The sequence below is a fragment of the Peromyscus maniculatus genome, chromosome 4, assembly GCF_049852395.1.
Source record: "Peromyscus maniculatus bairdii isolate BWxNUB_F1_BW_parent chromosome 4, HU_Pman_BW_mat_3.1, whole genome shotgun sequence".
In the NCBI taxonomy this organism is placed as follows: Eukaryota; Metazoa; Chordata; class Mammalia; order Rodentia; family Cricetidae; genus Peromyscus; species Peromyscus maniculatus.
Window position 1 is genome coordinate 155,687,544 of NC_134855.1, and position 19,267 is coordinate 155,706,810.

Sequence of the window (19,267 nt, forward strand, 5' to 3'; positions counted from 1 at the left end):
AAAAAAAAATTTAAACAACATATGCAGTTGACAGGCTTCTATTGGGTATTCAAGACATTTAGTTTGCAGTGCTTTTTGAATTATTTATACACATAAGTACTAATAGCATATAATACAAAATGCAAGGTCAGAGCGTGTCAGCCTCACGACCCGAGACTTGCATCATTGTCTTCACACTCTGCTTTCTTGTAATAGACTTACTACCATCTTCCATGATGCAATCTAGTGGTTGCCCAACCAGCAGCTTGTTAGGAGAGGCACAAACGTGTCTTCAGACAGTTGCATGAAGGAACAAAGTGTATCACTCCTGTTCCCAGGCTTTTATCAACTCAACCCAAACCTAGACTTATCTGGAAGAGGGAATCTTAATTGAGAAAATGCCTTCATAAGATTGTCCTGTAGGCGTCTGTGGGGTATTGTCTTAACTATCAATTGATGTGGGAGGGTCTAGCTCACTGTGGGCAGTGCCACTCCAGAACAAGTGGTCCTGAGTTTATAAGAAAGCAAGCTCAGCAAGCCGTGGGGAGCAAGCCAGTAAGCAGTACCCCTCCATGGGTTTTGCTTCAGTTCCTGCCTTGAATTCTTGTCCTGACTTCCATGAGTGATGGGATGCAATGCAGAAGTAGAAGGAAACAACCCTTTGCTCCCTGAGTATCTTTTGGTCCTGGTTTTTATCACAGTAATAGAAAAGTAAGACAACCCATTTATTCTTACCCAAAGTGGTTTTACTTAAAGGTTTTAAACTGTGGTGTTTGAAAGAAAACCTTGTCAGTCATTATTGAGATTTGGTTTCTGGTCACCAATGTTCTCTACAGGGCCAGAGTTCAAACCTCTGGCCTTGTGTGTGTTGGTCAAGCTAAGAGCTGCATCCCCCCACCCTTTTCAAGTAAATTTAACTAGCTCTTATTGGAAACAAGTTGTGGGCCATATCTCCTTGTGAAAGAGCATGGAGCGGGATAGCTGGTTGAATGCTAGATTTGAAGCCAGCTGGCTGTGGAAGAGCCTCTCTTTTCAGCTAAGAAAATGGGGGTTCATCAACCAGACAGCACGACTGATTAATTCCAAACACACCAAGAGTCCAGCATCTTGGCTGAGCAAATAAGACAAGGCATGCTGAATGCCAGTTTTCTTCCTCCTTAATGGATGTAAAACTTTGTACTTGGTAGAGAGTTTCAGTGCAGGCCAGGCTCCACAGGAGTCAGAGAGGAATGTAAGAGAAATACAATGACCACAGCCCCTGAACTCTGGCCTATAGGGTAAGATGTTTACTTTATAAACACACACTGCTGTACAGGACTATCCTCCAAGCCAAACTGCTGCCATCTTCATGCTAAACATCACCACAGCTGGTCTTGTTGATTGTTGACCTTTCTTCTTGAAGGGGTAGGGGATAGGGAGAGTGATAGGATCCTCGCCTGAGTGCAGCCTGCCACCCCTCCTAACCAATTGTATGCAGTTCTGCCCCAATTGCAATAGCCTGAGTCTCTGGAAAGGGCTGGAGCAGCAGTTTTTGACCTGAGTCGTGACCCCCATATATCAGATATTTACATTATGACTCATAACAGTATCAAAATTATAGTTATGAAGTAGTAATGAGGTAATTTTTGGTTGGGGGTCACCACAACATGAGGAACTGTATTCCTCACAGCGTTAGGAAGACTGAGAACTACTTAGGCTAGAGGGTAAGGGTGGGGAAGGATTATGGGAAGGAATCTATCTGCACAGACCTGGAGACGTCTTCATCACTGCTGGGTGCAGATCGCCCCGTATGACTCCTTTAAGGCCACCCCCGGCCCTGCCATAGCCCCTTACCCATTGCTCCAAAATAAGCCCAATGAGTGAGCTCTGGCAAAACTGTACTTTGCCTTTTTATTGGGATAGGAGGAGGGGTGGTGGATTTTAAGTCTCCTCAGAAAAGGTGTTTTAGCAACACCTACAACATCTGCTACGGATGCAGGAGTCCCTACCAAGAAAGCCCAGTACTCATCCATGTCTGGAGAAGGATGAGACTTCCGTGTGAAATGATTTAAACACCAAGATGTTCCAAAACTTTGTCTTCTACAAGACACACACCAGCTTAACAAAGGGACATTTTTACACATGTACTTTAATATTTAGGCTTGAGTAAAATAATTTTAAGTGACAGGCAGTAAAATACATTTGGGGGAACAACACAACACAGTGCACAATCCACACAATTTTAACATCTTAACAGTCTAAGTATGTCTTAGAGTCAGAAAGTTCACCCTGAAATGTCTTACAGCATTTATTTATTTTTTTAATCAAGCAGAACTGTTTTTAAGCTTTAGATTTCAAATTGTTGGTATGTCTTAAAAGGCACCTTAAGGTTCTCTCAATTTTGATGATATATTATTTACTTTTCTGTAATTAGACCCTTTGGACAAGTGATTGGCTTTCCCATGGACTGTAAAATTCTCTACATGCTTTGAAGCAATAATCCTCCAGACGGGTCTACCTTTTACCTGAAGAGTCTGGACCATTATCTTGCATTCTGGACAGGGGCCAAGGACAGAGCAGCCATGACCCCTGGGGTTTGCTGACCTAATTGGACAGTTCATTAAGCAGCAGGAAACGCCTCTGGGCTCCTCTCACTCTTGAATGTCAATGTAGTGCAGAGTCCTAACAGCCAAAGGCTGTGTCGTTTCATTGTGGAATTTTAAATCAAAACTTGTCTTAGTCCAGAGGTACCAGAGAAAGCCAACACTGTTCTTGGAATTTTAAAAGGCAGAAGTTTCAAGCATCAAAACCAAACAGGTTAAAGGGTAAAATACATCTTTTTCATGCTGATTTAACAAACATCAGTAATCAAACACTTAGCGGTGACAGATGTCACCAAGTCCATCACAGGACTTCCACTGTCTCAAAAGCAAAAGCCACACCTGGGAGGTCTTGTCCACCTCGGTCTGTTTTGCCTCAGTTCTAGCACCCGCTGTCAGAGAGGCCACAGCTCAGCACCAAAAAAAAGATTTGCTAGCCCCTCCACAGTGGGTTCTAAGCAGCAGGGACATCCTGCAAGAACAGTGAGTGGTCTGGACAAAGTCGGAGGTTTTGGTGGTTGTTTTGTTTTTAAAAGCATTTAACATTTTAAAACTGGGAAATAAGCCCATAAAAATGTTAGCAACTTTCCTAACTGAAGGCACAAAGAATAAAGTGGCGGGTAGCTGTGAGACCTGGCATAACTGTACAATTAAAAACACATCAGGTGTATAAAAACCTGTGAACTGTTTTCCTCAATGCCCTGGCTATCTCTGAAAACACCACCCAGGTTCATTTGAAAGTTCACTTCCAAAATAGGAAGGCTGGAATCTTCCCATACTTAGAAATAAAAAGTCATCTCTTTCGTGGAAAAGGTCACCGGGAAGGGCACTCCTGCTTCAATCCCTGTGGCCATTTGAAAACGGAAATAACTTAAGGCAAGATCTTTTCAAAGGTTCAAGTAGTTTCAAACCTAAACAGAAAATGGCCTGTTAACAAGCAGACCCAGTACCAGACCAGAAGACAAATACATGAACGGTAGTCCCCGAGAAAGCACTGTTTGGGCCAAGGTGCATGGTTGGAAGCTTTCCAGTCCACTCCTCCCCAGCTGTTGATGTGGGAGGTACTGCCTAACCAGGGCAGCCTCGAAGCCCAGAAATGGTTGTGTGATGACAGATGAGCTGTAAGTTTCTTGACTATTAATAGTTTCTACTGTTGGGAGGCTACAAACATTGGCAAGCAAACATGGTCTCGGGTTTTTAACCGTCCCAGGGTAGAAATGCCTCGAGGGACCATAATGTAGGCCACACTGTGTGGGTGCAAACAGACAGCAGGCCTTCTTTAAGCTTACTAAATCTAGAGTATTCCTGAAAAGGCATCCACTATGGGTGGAAGGCTAACTTCATCATAATAAATAACGCCTACTTGTGTTTAGACACATTGAGGAGACATGCAAAAGGCCGTCCTTGCAAAACACCGACCTGGGTCCTCCTGAAACTAAGGACCACAATCCCATGCATCTACCCTCCCACACCCTTCCCCCAAACACACTACACAGACTCCTGTTCCTCTGGCCACCAGGCTCTCCAGACAATTCATTACAAGACACGACAGGCCACTGCTGCAGGGCTTCACTGCAAGAAATGAGACCAGACTACTGGGAAGGAAGAGTGGGGTGGGAGGCGGCCACTCAGAGATCAGCATCCCCGTGGGGAAGGGCTGCTGAGACGGACGCTCCGAGTTCAAGGCCAGCAGCTCAAATGAAGTGGATCCAGCTCTCTTCGCACTCCCCTCGAGGCATGTGCAGAGCATGACTACGACAAGTAAGGCTATAGTCGCGACCATCGTTGTTGTCCCAGTACTCAGCACCAGCCACACGGTAGCGCAGTGCGAAGAGCACGTGGGAGCCAAGCTCCAGGAGGAAGGGTGGCACGGGAAAGCCGAAGGCGAAGATGTCCTCGGTCCCCTCGGCACCCGCAGGCCCTCTCCAGCGAGCCACAGCCTCATGCTCACTGCGCCAGCCAGAGAAGGTGTAGCGTACTGCCACCTGCTTCTCGAAGGCTACGTTGCACACACGCACTGTGCCGCTGATGCCCAGGTCCGAACAGGTGACACGTTCCAGGCACACGAGCTGCCGTGCCAGGCGATCTCCGAAGCCCGGGGCTTCGATGGGCGGTGGGAAGTCGGGAACCAGGCATTGCAGCTTGAACTCCAGCTCCTGGCTGCTGCAGCACAGGTCCGAGTTGATGGACAGGCGCGACAGCACGTGCAGCGGCACGGATGGGTCCTCCCCTGCGTTAAACACCTTGACCTGCGTCAGCTCCAGGCCCAAGGCGTCAGCGAAGCGCACACGGAGCTGCCGGTTGCAGCCGGCTCGGCACGCAGCGCCGGGAGCTCCCGCAGCCTTGGCACGGCGCTCGGGGGAGCTGGGCAGCGAGCGCGTGCGCCGCTGGATGATGGGCTGCAGCCGAGGATCGCAACCCGGGGGTCTGCAGGGTCGCGGATCCAGCTCCGAGAGGCAGCTGAGGCTCCGTGGCGCCGGTTTCCGTAAACCCGGGGTTGGGGCCATCGGGGCAGAGCCAGGACCTCTTGACATGGCCCAGCCGGGGGCCAGGGCGGGAGTCCAGGCTGCGCTGCTTCTGGGAGTCCCGAGGCGCCGCACCCTGCAGGGAGGCTGTGTGCTCGCGGCCTGGCTCGGGTCTCAGCGGCTGAAGATCCCTTAAGGCCGACCGCACTCTCCAGAGCGGCTTCCCGGGCCTATGAGCCCTGCGAGGTGGTTCCTGCTCTTCCTGGCGTTTACGGGAATGCTGGGGAGACCCGCCGCCCCGAGACTCAGCCGCCTGCAACTTCTCTAGGCGCAACTTCCCGGCGCGCCCCCGGCGCGGGGCCCCGCCCCTCGTGACGCCGCCCGCGGGCGCGTCCCGCTAGCTTGCCCCGCCGCCCCGCGTCGCCCCACGCTGCCTGCCGGAACCCCGCTGCCCGCGCCAGCCCGGCCGCCCGCACCCGCCCAGCCGCAGCGCGCAGCAGCCACCCCCGGGATCCTCGTCACGTGCGCTCGGGCCGAGGAGCAGGTCTGCAGGGCTTCCTTGGTGCGTGTGCCCGCGCGCTGCACCCATCCATCAGCGATGGTTTCTGCAGCAGCCGAGGACGCGCTGGGTGCTTGCTGCGGGGCCTTGGGCTGGAGGAGTACCGGGTGGGGGCGGGACAGAGTCCGGCCTGGGTTGGCCTGGCGGCGAGCTGGCCCTAGGATTAGGGTGAGCGTCCAGCCAGCCAGCTCTGGTCACCTATCTCCAGCAACCTGGACCAGTGGCCAGTCCTGGAGAAGCTTGCAGCTGAGGGAAGCATCTTGCCCACACCTCCCCACCATGCTGTGCTTCCCTATTGGCCAGGCAGCCAGTTCCCTGGGGAGGAGGTGCTTCCGTTTGCCGGGCTTGAGGCCAGAGAGGAAGACTGGGAACCGGGGCTAGTAATGTCCAAGATGGATTGTGCAGCTGCCCGAATCCAGCTTCTGGCTCTTGAGGAGCATTTTTATAGCCAGAATTTCTCGAGCTTTAGTTTTGCTGCTATGCAAGCTGAAACCATGCGTTCTCTGCCCCCCCCCCACGCCACGTCTCTCTGTCCACCCCTCCCCCGCCCCCATTCCCCACCCCTGCATCCAGATTGCACTTTTCTCTCAGGAACTTCACACACACATAACTCGGCTATGTGTCGAGTTTGTCAGGTAGATGAGGGGCCAGGATGGCACCACACATTTAAAGAGCGCCTGGGTCAGACATTCCTTCTTGGTTTCTTTCCCACTTTACAGCAGAAAGAACAAGGTAAAGAAAGAGGGTGGCCAACGAACATTTTCTGCGTCTAAAAGGAATCAAGTGGTTGTGGGGTCATTAACTGTAAAAGGCCACGATAGGATTTTTGTTATTTTCACATGCAAACCTAAAAGTCTTGCATGATTGTGGTGGTTGAGGAAAATCTCCCCTGAGCCCACCTCGTTTCTATTTGGTAGAGGCTGGGGTATTATGAGAGAGAAATGTTCAGTTTCTTAGGCACGCTCTTTCAACAGGCCCCCTCAAAAATAACGGGAATTATGCCTGCCTGTGGTGTGGGGACCTGGGCTTCATAATGACACAGATATAACCCGTAAAGGGAGTTAATACACTGATGGTTCTTTACACTAAAAAAAATTGCATGTATATGTATACACACAGGTGCTCTGGGAGGCCGAGGTGGGGTGTCTGTCTGGAACTGGAGGTACAGGCCCCCGTGAGCCACCCACACAGTGCTGGAAGCTTACCTGGGGTCTGCTGGCGGTATGACAGAGAAGTTAGAAGGATTCAGAGGGTGCTTCCCCACTAAAGTTTTATCTCGGGGGATGAGGGCCTCGTGCACCGTCTTTGTATATTTTAGACTGTCTTGTATTCCTGGATGAGTGAATGAATGGACATGGGAGCTTTAGGGTAAAAGGTGAATTTAATTGGCATCATTTCCAAGGAGTGTGTGTGCATGTGTGTAGGTGGGGGTTCAGGATCCATTCACAACACTCAGTAGTCACGGGGCGGTGGGGGTGGGGGGTATAAGTGTTCCCAACACTCACAGCTGCCTGTTACTCTAGTTCCAGGGGCTCTGATGGCCTCATCTAACTTCTGAGGACATCCACACTTACATGTGTGCATTCCCCTACCACACACATCTAATTTATGATAAATACTATCAAAGTGTAGACATACAACAATATCCTCTCCCATTTCTCATTTCCTAGTACAGAATTCTGAACCACTGCACAGTCAGAGCTTCAAGGTTTCAGTGTGGTGCAAATACTTAGATCAGAAACACAGGGACAGGCAACCCGATGCAGTCGGAACTCACCGCCAGTGTTCTGTTGTTTCTAGTTCCGGTGGCTCGAAGTCCTTTTCAAAGATAAGGGGAATAAAGAAGTCACCTCCCCAGCTGTCATCATCTGGCAGCAGATTGAGCAAGACTCTTCTGAGCACTGCAGAGAAGGTGATGTAACTTTGAGAGGAAATCTTGCTTAGATTTGTCTTGGTACTCTCTTGTTACATGCTTCAAGTGTGCATGTGTGTGTGTGTGGGGGGGTGTTCTGTTGCATTATTTATATAATATTTAAATTATTTATTATTATTTTAAAAACCACTAGAGAGGATGTCAACATACCAAATGAATAGTTTCATTCAAGTCCATTCCGGTGAATCAGTGAATTTATTGGGGTCTCTTAAAGGTATATGAGTGATTTAAAGGCAGCCACATTACCAATAGTCCCCTCCAGCATGAGGGACAACTCAAAGAGTAGCATCCCTGGAGTCCCCACTCCAGGGAGCCTTCCACCTCCTGTGACCTCTGCCGCTCCCTAAGACCACATGCTGTTGGGGAAGTAGGTGTGACGTGCTGTTGGCAAGGGCGAGACAGGAGAGGGGCTCTTAAGTGCTGGTCTGACAACTTTCCTCTCCAGCGCCTTCGGTGGGGAATGTTGATAAGCTCTCTCTTTTTAGGGTGTTCCATGACTTCTTTCTACTAGGGAGACTAATAGGCCTGACCTATTAGACACAGATTTCTCCTGTGGATGATCAGCTGCTCTAAGTCAAAACAGTAACAGTCACGTCATGCCATGAGGATAGTTCTGCTACTGTGTGTGTGTGTGTGTATGTGAATGTGTGCATACTCCTGCACAGGCATGTGAGTTCATGGTACTTTCTGATCAATAATCTGTATTATTTTTTTTAGACAACCCATCTGCCCTCAGATGATGAGCAGCCCTGTGACCTGTTCAAGAAAAGGAATAGGATGAGTGACTGTCGTCAGAAAAGCAGGTGACTGATTTCCAGACCCTGTCTCGTTATGCCACGGCATCCTTCAGTTCTCTCGAGCTCCACCTGTGCTTTGTTTGTGGCAGGAATGAGTAGACAGTGTCTTTAGGCATCGTCAGCTGCTCTTTGTGGGCTTCCTTCGCACAGAGGGAGGGAAGCCACTAACGGCTGGTATGTGTGATGGCAGCTGGTTATGAACAATTTTTTTTAAAGATTTGTTTATTTTTATGTGTATGAGTATTTTGCATGCGCGTACCTCTATGCCTGGTACCTGGAAGGCCAGAAGAAGGCACTGGATCCCCTGGAACTAGAGTTAGAAGTGGCCTTGAGCTGCCCTGTGGGTGTTGCTCTGAACTGCCAAGCCTACTCTCTAATCTGTAAACAAAATGCTAACAGTTGTGAACCCCTAATGACAGCCATCTCCGTTTGTTCCCATTGCCTGCTTGCACTGATCTGACGTAGTCTGTGTTCGTTAAGTAAGTGTGAAGCCTTTTCAAATAATTGATGAGAACGCTGCACAGATGGACCTCTCAGCTTCCAGGAAAGTACACTGACCCGCTTCTTCTCCCACAGCTGGCTCCTCTCCTAAGGAAGTACTATTAACTCTAGTTAAATAGTGTGTGGCTGGGAAGTAAACCAAAAAGAAGTTATTTCATCTCCTGTGAGATCCCACCTCAGTTTAGAGTGCTCTCGAAGGACTTCACTGGCCTATTAGAAAAGAAAATAGGTGTTTCCTCTCTTCTCTTTGTTGGCTGTTCCCAAGACAGCATTCATCCTGTTTTCCATTTGTGTTGAATTATCGTGGTACCACATGACTTTCTATCCTTTTTACGTTTTGCCTATTTTGTGTGTATGTATATGCGTGCATGTGCATGCATGCCACAGTGCATGTGTGTTTAGAAAATAAGTTAAAGGAGTTGATTGTCTCCTTCCACCATGTGGGTCTCAGGGATCAAACTCAGGTTGTTAGGATTGGGGGAAATGCTTTTACCTGATAAGGCATCTTGTCGGCCCCTTCTTGCCTTTTAAATACAACTTTTCCCGAGTGTTTCCCACTTGAAAAGATGATAATAAATGTTTGACTCCTGGTATATGTTGGAATGAACAGTGAAAAACGTACATACTAAAATTTTAGTTGTTTCAGAGTCTCTACTAGTTGGTGATTAAACAGTGAAATCCAGGCTGGGGATGGCTTAATGGTATCAGGACTTGCTGGGCAAGTGTGAGGACAAAAGGTCCCTAGAAACTCGGGTAAATGCCAGGCTGATGTATCAGCTCACCTGCAATGCCAGCCTCGGAAGGTAGCAACAGGAACCCCAGAGCAAGCTGGCTGGCAAGACTAGCCATATCTGCCTGGAGAGATGGCTCAGTGATTATGAGTGCACATTACTCTTGCAGAGGACCCAAGTTTGGTTCACAGCACCCATATCAGGTAGCTCACAATCTTCTATAACTCCAGCTTAAGAGGGATCTAATGCCTCTGGCCTCCTCAGGCTCCCTCAGTCACATAATGTGCACATAACCACCCACCCACTATACACATAATTAAGAATAATAAAAATAAATTTTAAAGAAAGACTAGCCATATGGATGAGCTCTGGGCTTGAATGAAAGACCCTGCCTCCATGATTAGGTGGAAGGTTGATCAAGAATGATTCATGACATCAACTTTGGGCTTCATGTGCATGTGCATACATTGAACCCATATACATTCAAAAACATGTATATACCCACACATTAAAAGAAAAAAAAACAGCAGTGAAACATTTCCAAGGTGCTTTAAGTACCAGGGATTAAACCTGGGACTTTGCACATATATGACAGACAAACAGTCACTGATCTGCATCCCAGCTGCAAAACTTGAGTTGACATCATATCTACACTTCCCATAAAATATGTCTATGAAAGGAGGTTTAAGGTTTTATTTCTGAATATTTCTTAAAAGATTTGTTGTTGTTGTTGTTTTGTTTTGTTTTGAGACAAGGTAGCTCTGGCTGGCCTTGAATTCACAGAGCTCTGCTTGTCTCTTATCTCCTGAGTGTGGGGATTAAAGGCATGTGCTTCCAAGCCCAGTTGCATTTCTGAATATTTTCAAACACTGTTGACCACTAATAGAACAGACCAAGAGTCTTTTTGTTGTTGTTGTTGGTGGTGGTTTTATTATTGTTTTTCGAAACAGGGTTTCTCTGTGTAGCTTTGCGCCTCTCCTGGATCTCACTCTGTAGACCAGGGTGGCTGCGAACTCACAGAGATCTGCCTGCCTCTGCCTCCCGAGTGCTGGGATTAAAGGCGTGTACCACCACCACCACCACCCGGCAGACCAAGAGTCTTATGACAGCTTTTAAAAGTGATTTTTTTTTAAGGTATACCCAATTGCTCTAAAATTATAGGACAAAACACATTGAAAAATGGTTAAGTCTTTAAATGCTCACCTTTGTTGTATAGGTCTATTCACATGTGGGGCATGCATTCTCTACTGGCCCCTGACTAGAGTACAGAGGGAAACTGGATTGCAAACCCTGCTTCTATAAAGCACCTGGAGGCCTCATATTAGTAATGGCTAAAGTGTTAGCAGAAGACTCCTGTTTCTCTTATCATCAGTGATTAGACTGCAGCTTTGTTTGTTTATTTATTTATTTACTTATTTATTCATGTATTTATTTTTCAGCAGTGTGAATGCCGGCTCATCTTGGAATCAAGTACAACATTCAAAGACTTCTGCAGGAAAAAGGCAGAGTAGATCCCGCCTGGGAAGCAGCCTCGTTGGCATCTCCCAGCCTGCAGCAGATAAACTCATGGAAACCATTTCCACGGAGGGAAGACAGGAGCGGACTGTGCTCGGCTCCAAGTATCAGGCTGCCTCTGGAAGCAAGCTGTTCCTTGACTTTCAGTCCATGAAAATCATGAAGGAGGGCGCTGATGAGGACAGTGCAAGTGACCTGTCGGACTCAGAAAGAGTGGCCATTCCTCCTTCTCCGTTCACGCCTCCTGACCTCAACCTTCGAGCGGAAGAGATAGACCCAGTTTCCTTCAATCTTGACCCAGACCCGAGCCGGGCAGAACCTCAACACTGCTACCCTGACTTTCTTCCACCCCCTTTCAACTCCTGGGACCTCCAGGACATGGCTGTGGTTCTGAACACAGAGTGCAGGAGTGAGGCCCTGCCTCGGGCCACGGGGTTCCTTGGGAAGTACATAGACAGACTTCTTCAACTGGAGTGGCTGCAAGTCCAAACTGTGCAGTCTGAGAAGGCCCGAGCCGCCAAGGCGAGGCCCCATGGGGCCTCTGGAGTGCTGAAAAGCCCTCGGCGGGGTAAGCTCCTCACCAGTGCACTGTCCAAGCCCTTACTGTCCCCAGAAGGGATTCCAAAGCCAGGCCCTTCTCGAAAGAAAGGTTTTCACCTCGAAGAAGCCCACCCCTCTTACTATGCATTTGAGACTTCGCCCAGATCTGTAGATGCCCCTGCTCGCCCCAGGCCGTGTTCTCAGAAGCAAGCTCCTGAACTGAGAATGGAAAAGAAGAAGAAACCAAGTAAGGGTCCCAAGCTTCAACTCCGTGCTCCACCCTGCGCCGAGGGCAACCCTGCAATGGAAGCCAATGGTAACATCCGAATTCCCAAGCAGTCCCCAGTGCTTCTGGACCCAGTGGACTCCTGTAGGACCTCCAGGACACAAGCACACTCGGACCTGAAGAAAAAGGGAAATGCAAATAACTGTGGTCTCCCCGCTTCATCCAGTGAGAAAAAGCTCAAAACCGGTGGAGCAAAGCAAGGCACATATAAGTTAAAGTGACCGCTGAGGTGAAGAGCCTAAAAAGGGTGCTCGCCCCAAAGTGATGGTGAATTTGAATCCATTTGTGATCACTGACTCAAGTAGCCGGCTGACTCTCCAGCTACCCCCCCTTCCCTCCCCCAACACTTATTTTCAGAGGTCTCAGTAAGGCTCAGTAAGCTGTTCTTGGTATCCAGTCTTAAGCATTTGAGGGACCAGTAGGTCAGAGTTAACTCATGTGTCTATGACACAGAGGATTGGAACGGCAGTGCCGGTCAGCCATTGTAGAAGTGGCCCCAGTGTCCCTGTCTCTGGAGGGTGGGAAACAGTGTGTACTGCTTTACGTGACAGAACCCTGGAGCCTCACAGAAGAAAGGCCCTGCTGGCTCACTGCCGCCTGGTTTTGCATAAACCCTCAAGCAGAGTTTCTGCTGTTGAGTCTTTGTCTCATCTGCTGCCCACCCTCCTCCAAGCTTCAGGTCCACTCCGTTTGGATCACATGAGTTTCTATTCTGGGTGTCATTTATCTGAGCCAGTTCCTTGCCAGAGGCAAAGGCATCTAGATTGTCTATCTGGTGCATTTTAAAAGGCGTTTGAAATCCAGGGGTAGTGCAGTAGCCTGTTTCTGAGTTCTCTTAACTGAAGTTAAAATCACTGGTAGGTTTTCCAGAGGGAAGGTCAGCAGGCCCAACCATGGTTGCTGCTGTTTGGGGAGGCAAGAAAGAATCGTCTGGCACCTTAGGCCTTTGAGGAACCAAAGGAATACTCAAATGTAAGTTGTTAAGGTACTGACTAGGGACCCATATCCTGTTCTCGGTCAAAACTCATAGTCTGTTTCCATTTGTAGGAGCAGGGTTTTCTAATCATGCCTGGGGAGGAAGCAGACACACTTGTGCTCTCTCTCTCTCTCTCTCTCTCTCTCTCTCTCTCTCTCTCTCTCTCTCTCTCTCTCTGTGTGTGTGTGTGTCTGTATACTGTCCCAAGTGTTCTTATCTGCTTGTGGCTTCCTGGCTCTCACACGGTCATCTTCCTCGGCTGCGTTTGAGTCTTATCTGCCCCGGCCCTTGGCTGCAGCTTCTCAGGCAGTGAAACAGCTATTGGACTTGGGGGGGGGGGGCAGCATCCATGATTCTATTGTTTTTGGTTTTTTTTTCACCTTTGGGGAAAAGGACCAGGGTAGCTTGTTGCAGTTGGAACTTCCACACAGCCACAGGTACCACAGGTACCACAGGTAGTAGCAGAAGGGTGAGAAAGGTTATCCTTAAAAACAGTTCCTAAGTCAGAATGTCAGGGTCATTATGTAAGGCCTGATGTCAGCCATATCAAACAACACACAAGCTTTTTTTCTCTAGCCTTTTCCTTCAGGACTTTATTTTCAGATTCTTTTTGCACTGTCCTCCTGGAGAAAGCACCTTCTTTCCTGCGTTTTTTTGTTTGTTTGTTTGTTTGTTTGTTTGTTTGTTTTTGTTGTTGTTTTGTTTTTGTTTGGTTGTTGTTTGTTTTTTTTGTGTTGTTTTGCTAGAGACAGGGTTTCTCTGTGTAGCTCTGACTGTCCTGGAACTTGCTTTGTAGACCAGGCTGGCCTCAAACTCACAGAGTTCCACCTGCCTCTGTGGCCAAAATATGTATACTTTGCAGGCAGTCCACAGATGCACTGTCCACACTTGCCCGTTGTGTGCACCCTGTTTGGGGAGAACACTGCCACCCTTCATCCCGTCCCACCCGAGTGAGGCCCTGTGTGTCCACTTCCCTACTCCTCGGAGCACAGATGATTTTTACCATAACCAGCATCTCTTTTATTCCTTCTCTAGATTTTTATGCAGATCTTTAAGGAAACTTCAGGGCCAGTAAGTGGAAGCATGACATAATATACACATATGTACTTATATACTCCTTGGAGTAGCACTAACTGGCTCCCTTTCCTGTCACATACCTGTGTGGGTGCTCTTAGAGACCCTGACATGTGAGAGTGAAGTTTCTTTTCCCTTGTGGATGTGTGTCTGAGCTGAAACTCACTACTAAGGGATGTAGAGATGGTGCCTCATGCATCTGTTCCCAGCACACTTAATGGAAGTTGACTCCTAATCTGGGGACAAGAATTCCTGTTCTGTGTTTAGACAGCCCTAGAAGTCTGAAGGCATGACTTTGTTTACCTCTTTGCCTGAGTTGATTGTCCATGTTAAACAGTATTATTGGATAGGACAGAAGTGCTATTGAACAATGCACTTTGTCACAGTTACATTGACTGCCGTTAATCAAGCATAGCTTTCTCTATGATCTCTAAGGACATACCCCCAAGCAGGCAAGTGGAGAGCATTGGACGATGAATTGTGAACTCGTTCATTTTAAGGCCAAACCAGAGAATCCTGCTACAGTGACAAATCAGTGTACTTCTGGAAGCACCTCTCATTTCGGAGGTGTTTGCATAGCCCACAGATCCAGCAAACCCAAGAAGAACGTAAGGAAAACAGTATTTGGGGCTCAGTGACACTGTGGGTGGAGAAGGGCCACAAAGCACTGTGGGTATCCACTCATGCCGTGCTTTGGACTGTTTCCCAGATGACCAAAGGGCCGAAGATCTGTAACTGACTTGAAGCTTATAGAGTTCCTGGCTGTGCCAGACTTTGGGGGAGATAATAGACATCATTGGTCTTCACAGAGAAGGAAGGTTTGTTCTGATCCTTTGTCTTCTTGGGGTCATATGTTCTAGAAAGACCTAAGATGAGCGTCTTACATGGCTTACACATTCTTTTTTTTTTCATTCATATACTTGAACAGTTAGGTAGAAGTCTGAACCTTTGGTGGTACTGTATTCAAAACAGCAGTATTTATTGTTTAATTGTGTACATGTAGAAGGTCCTGTGTGAAGTGGCCTGAATATATTCAGCATGTTCATTTGCTGTTGTAATGCTGTATGTTTGGTTTTGTATGTAGCAAAACAGAGCTCATGTAAGTTTTTGTGGACTTGGACTTTTTCTTCCTTAAGATTAATTAAACAGAACAGATATCTAGGTTTTTCTGGCTTGGTATGATTTCTGCTGTTATTTTTTTTTATTGCAGTTGTCTTTATTTTCTCTGATTATTCCCAAGAATTGCTGAGGATGGGATTCTGTTCCCCCGACCTTCATGCCGACACTGTCCAGGAGGAAGGCCAGCTAGTGCTGCTCGGGGCCTCAGAGACACATGGCTGTGAACCGCTGTGGAGGGGTAGGCAGGTGGGGAGCAGGCTGTGGATTCACTGTGTGCCTTGTGCCGGACTATCCTCCTGCTCCCATCTTCCTGAATTCAGCTGTGCCCACTTGCAAAGGATCACCACAGCTGGGCGCCGACTCTTGGCTTCCCTCAGAGGAGGAGGGTGAGGAAGGTTACGGGACCCTCACTGGAGTATCCAGACAATCCTGACCACATGGATGCAATTCTGATTGTACTTGGCTTGTGGGGAGGACTAGAGGATACAGGTCGGGAAGGATGAAGGAAGGGACTCCATCTATGCCACCATGGAAGGAAGTCCATGCTGGGTGAAGACCTTCCAGTGTAGCTGCTTTAAGGTTGCCAACACTATTGCCTGGCACCACCCTGGCCCTGTAAGGAAGCCAACTCATTGGTGGAGTGAACTCTGGTGGTATCCTACCTTGGTTTATCATTGGGACTTTGGGAGGATGGGTAGACATGGTTCACATCTCTTCCAGGGAAGGGATTTTAGCAACTGTGGCACAGTGGACTCACACCTTACCCGGGTTTGGAGGTAAGTCCTGGGAGAGGCAGGGCCTGCTCTAAGCCTTCCCAGAGGCCTTTACACCTCTTCCTAAGCTCACTTCTGACAGTGAAGTATGTGCCTCTGAGCATGCCAAACTACAGCAATCCTGGGGGTGGCTTAGAAACGGTTCTCTGACATTAGCCAAATTAACCAAGTTGGAGATTAAAAAAACAAACAAACAAACCCAGGCTTGGATTGTGCATGAATGGCGGATATTTTATCGGTTGTTACCTGATCATCCACTAGGTGGCGACCAAACCTTTTGAGACCCTGGTGAATTTATCTTGTTAGTGTCTTCTGATGGAACACACCTTTGTACTAAGATCAAAAAGGAATGGGAGAGAAAAGGACTGCTTGGCTCCCGACACAAAGCAGGTTCTTCACTTACCTGTCCTCTGCCACCAGAGAGTAAATGAACTGTTAGCTGCGATTAACTACAGTGGAGGATTCCCTGGTGTTCCTGGAATGTTCCCTAATCACAAGGCCCCGCCCAGCAGATGTGAAATAACAAGTCATTTATAAAAATCTTCACAGAGAATCCACTTCCATAAACTATCACTCAATATGCCCACCCTTATCCATTCAGTAGTTAAGTAATTAGCAATAACAACCCTGTAAATACATGGGGAATGTTCGAATGGATCACTGTGAATGCAATGGGAAGCCTGAGTATTGTAAACTCATGGGGCTTAGGAGTGAAGCCCTGAAGTGTGGCTCCTTGGTGTGCTAACAGTGCTATAAAGGAGAGGGTTTCATAAGCAAGACCTTTCCGGCCTGATCTCTGCACCCCTTCTCCCTGACGTGAGCCATACAAACTAGAGCCTCAAAGCAGCTGGAAACCTGTGAGTACTTCTCTCCTCTTCACTGCCTTTCTATGCAAGAGCGGCCTGAGAAGATAGTCTCCTGCCCTCAAAGACAGAACCCAGGTAGCCTGCCATATAAGCATTTCTACATAACTGCAGGCTTCCTTGACAAAACAGTAGGCTACTGGGCCGTTCTGAAGGCTCCTGGTCAAGGAGACTAGCAAAGCTGTGTGCTTTTGTGTTGCCTGTCTTGTTGCGTGTGTATGCCCTGACCCTTGTCCTGGGTGACCATGGGATCACACCTTTCTGCCTTCGCGGGAAAGCAGTAATGAATGCTTCACGGTAGCTACTGTTAAGCCCCCGAGTTTCATGCCACTCATACTGTGGACCTCCCCAAACCCATGGGACAGCCTGCATTTTAATAAAATCCTTGGCACACTGAAGCTGGAGAAGGCTGCCTTTCTGGTGCATAAGTTTGAGTTGCTGGTCTTGCAGAGGATCTGGGTTCAGACCCCAGCACCCATGTGGTGGCTCACGATTGTCTGTAACTCCAGTTCCAGGGTAACCGATACCTCTAGCCTCCCTGGGTACTGCATGCACATGGTGCACTTACATGCACTCAGGCAAACACCCATCTGCATACAGTTAAAACAATAAATCTTTTTCCTTTAAAAAAAAGAAGTAAGTCGTCATTCAGAACTTGGTAAGGGGAAATGAACTAGAAGCCTCGTAAACCCCTTCACTCTTTTTAGCCTTCTACCCTTCCCCCGCCAAAAACCCTTCAAAACTTACTCTGACAAATGACTGAAGAGTTTACCAACAGTATTGTTAGTATAGAAGTATAAAGGCAAAAGGTGAAAAAGTGGGCTAGGCAATGGGTTAGTTATTAGTTAGATTGCTTAGTTGGTGAAGCACTTAGTCCTGAGTTTGACCCCCAGCACTTCTATGAAAAGCCAGGTGTGGTAGGCACACTTGTAAACCCAGCTCTTGGTGGAGGTGTGGGGGCAGAGGTGGGTGGATCCCCGAAGCTTACTGTCTGTCCAGTCAGCTAGGTGTGGGTGAACATTTTACTTGGAGTGAGGTCCTTCCCCCAGTGCTGCAGGAGTGAATAATGAGCATTTTCAAACCTTCAAGAAAGTTGAAAGGTACCCAGCAAGCGCCCGCAGGCTTGTGTACATCCCATGGCCAGCAGGCCACCTCATCTGCTCTGGCCCCTCCTGACTGTGGCCTCTGAATGCTGATTTCCAGTGGGCTCCAGATGCACAGTATCACCCGGGATACAGGGGGAGTACAGTGGGATACACCTTGGGAGCTTGTAACCATCTCTTGTTGGCCATTGTATGCAACAGGCTCAGACTTAGAGTCACGCCACTGTTACGGAAAGCAGAGCTCTCATTTACGTTTGTGTGTTTGTTTTGTCTATTCTTGAGCTGGGGAGACAGAGCAGTCAATGTAAGGACTTGAGTTTGTGCCCAGGAACTCACGTAAGTGTCCAGGCATGGGCCAGTGAGATGGCTCAGTGGGTGAAGGCCCTTTCTGTCAAGCCCAATGACCCAAGTCTGATCCCTGAGATCCAGATAATAGAAGGAGAGAACCAGCTTCAACAGGTTGTCATCTGACCCCCACATGTGTACTATGGGCACATGTGTGCCATTAATGAACACATACACATGATAGATAGATAGATAGATAGATAGATAGATAGATAGATAGATAGATAGATAAATGTAACCCAGTTATGGCAGCCCTAGCCATCCTAGTGCTGGGAAGTGGAGACAGAAGGATCCCTGGGACTTTCAGACCAGCCAGCCTAGGATAATTAGTGTACTCAAGGCCAATGATAAACCCTGCCTCAAAAAATAAGTAGGGTGGGGTATCACACACTGTAGTCCCAGCAATTGGTAGACAGGGACAGGCAGATTTCTGAGTTCAAGGCATGCCTGTGTAGGGCCCTGGTCCCCCGTTTTGGGTAGCTGTTGCCTTGTTTGCCGACCTTGACCAGATGTCCTCCCTATGCTGATTCCCTGCCAGTTTCCTTCCTCCTGAATGCTCACCGGAGGTTCCTTGTTTGTGTATCCTGCATATTGGGCGTTGACAGCTTAGATGTAAGAATGTAGAGCATCAGTAGCAAACTTCTGCCCTCCAGGGTTCTCCCATTGTGCTGTAAGCCCGTATTTAAGACCTCCTCCCTCCTTCAATAAACGGCATTCTGCATTCTGCTGAGGCGAATGACCCACTGTCTCTTGGCTCTGTTTTTTTGATCCACAGCCCCTTGCTCAGATATGATGAACAGGTGGTTGTAGCGCTGGCGTTACTGCTACATGCCTGGTCTACAGAATAAATTCCAGGATAGCCAGAGCTACACACTGAAACCATGTCTTGAAAAACAAACAAAAATAAGGTAGATGGTTGATGAGTGATGGCACCCAAGGCTGACCTCTGCCCACCACACATACATGTGAGTATGCCTGTACACACACCGCCACACATACATGTGAGTATGCCTGCACACACACACACACACACACACACACACACACACACACACACACACACACACACCTGCACTCATGTGGACACACACCCACCTCACATACACAGATGGACATTGAGCTCAATGAT

General features: G+C 48.2%; 2 protein-coding genes across 4 annotated transcripts; one reads left to right on the plus strand and one right to left on the minus strand.

The window, feature by feature from the left end:
- Nucleotides 1-2,089: 2,089 nt before the first annotated feature.
- Ppp1r3d (protein phosphatase 1 regulatory subunit 3D) lies at nt 2,090-5,390 on the minus strand. Its single transcript, XM_015994988.3, has one exon. It carries the CDS (start codon nt 5,090-5,092, stop codon nt 4,253-4,255), a length of 840 nt encoding a protein of 279 aa, XP_015850474.1. The 5' UTR covers nt 5,093-5,390; the 3' UTR covers nt 2,090-4,252.
- A 39-nt stretch (nt 5,391-5,429) lies between these two features.
- Nucleotides 5,430-15,100, plus strand: Fam217b (family with sequence similarity 217 member B). Of its 3 annotated transcripts, none has more exons than XM_015994986.3 (4): nt 5,430-5,585; nt 7,383-7,494; nt 8,233-8,318; nt 10,984-15,100. In XM_015994986.3, the coding sequence occupies exons 3-4, from the start codon at nt 8,293-8,295 to the stop codon at nt 12,104-12,106; spliced, it is 1,149 nt and encodes a 382-aa protein (XP_015850472.1). In that variant the 5' UTR covers nt 5,430-5,585; nt 7,383-7,494; nt 8,233-8,292; the 3' UTR covers nt 12,107-15,100. The 3 variants fall into 3 exon arrangements, with proteins under 3 accessions (XP_015850472.1, XP_015850471.1, XP_015850473.1); XM_015994985.3 differs by having other exon boundaries at nt 5,430-5,567; nt 10,984-15,094; XM_015994987.3 differs by having other exon boundaries at nt 5,465-5,585; nt 10,987-15,094.
- Nucleotides 15,101-19,267: the final 4,167 nt, after the last annotated feature.

Coding starts and splice junctions, on each gene's coding strand:
- Ppp1r3d (XM_015994988.3), bottom strand. CDS start 5,092: ATGTCAAGAGGTCCTGGCTCTGCCCCGATGGCCCCAACCCCGGGTTTA.
- Fam217b (XM_015994986.3), top strand. CDS start 8,293: ATGAGTGACTGTCGTCAGAAAAGCAG. Junction 8,319..10,983: donor GACTGTCGTCAGAAAAGCAG/GTGACTGATTTC, acceptor TTTATTTTTCAG/CAGTGTGAATGCCGGCTCAT.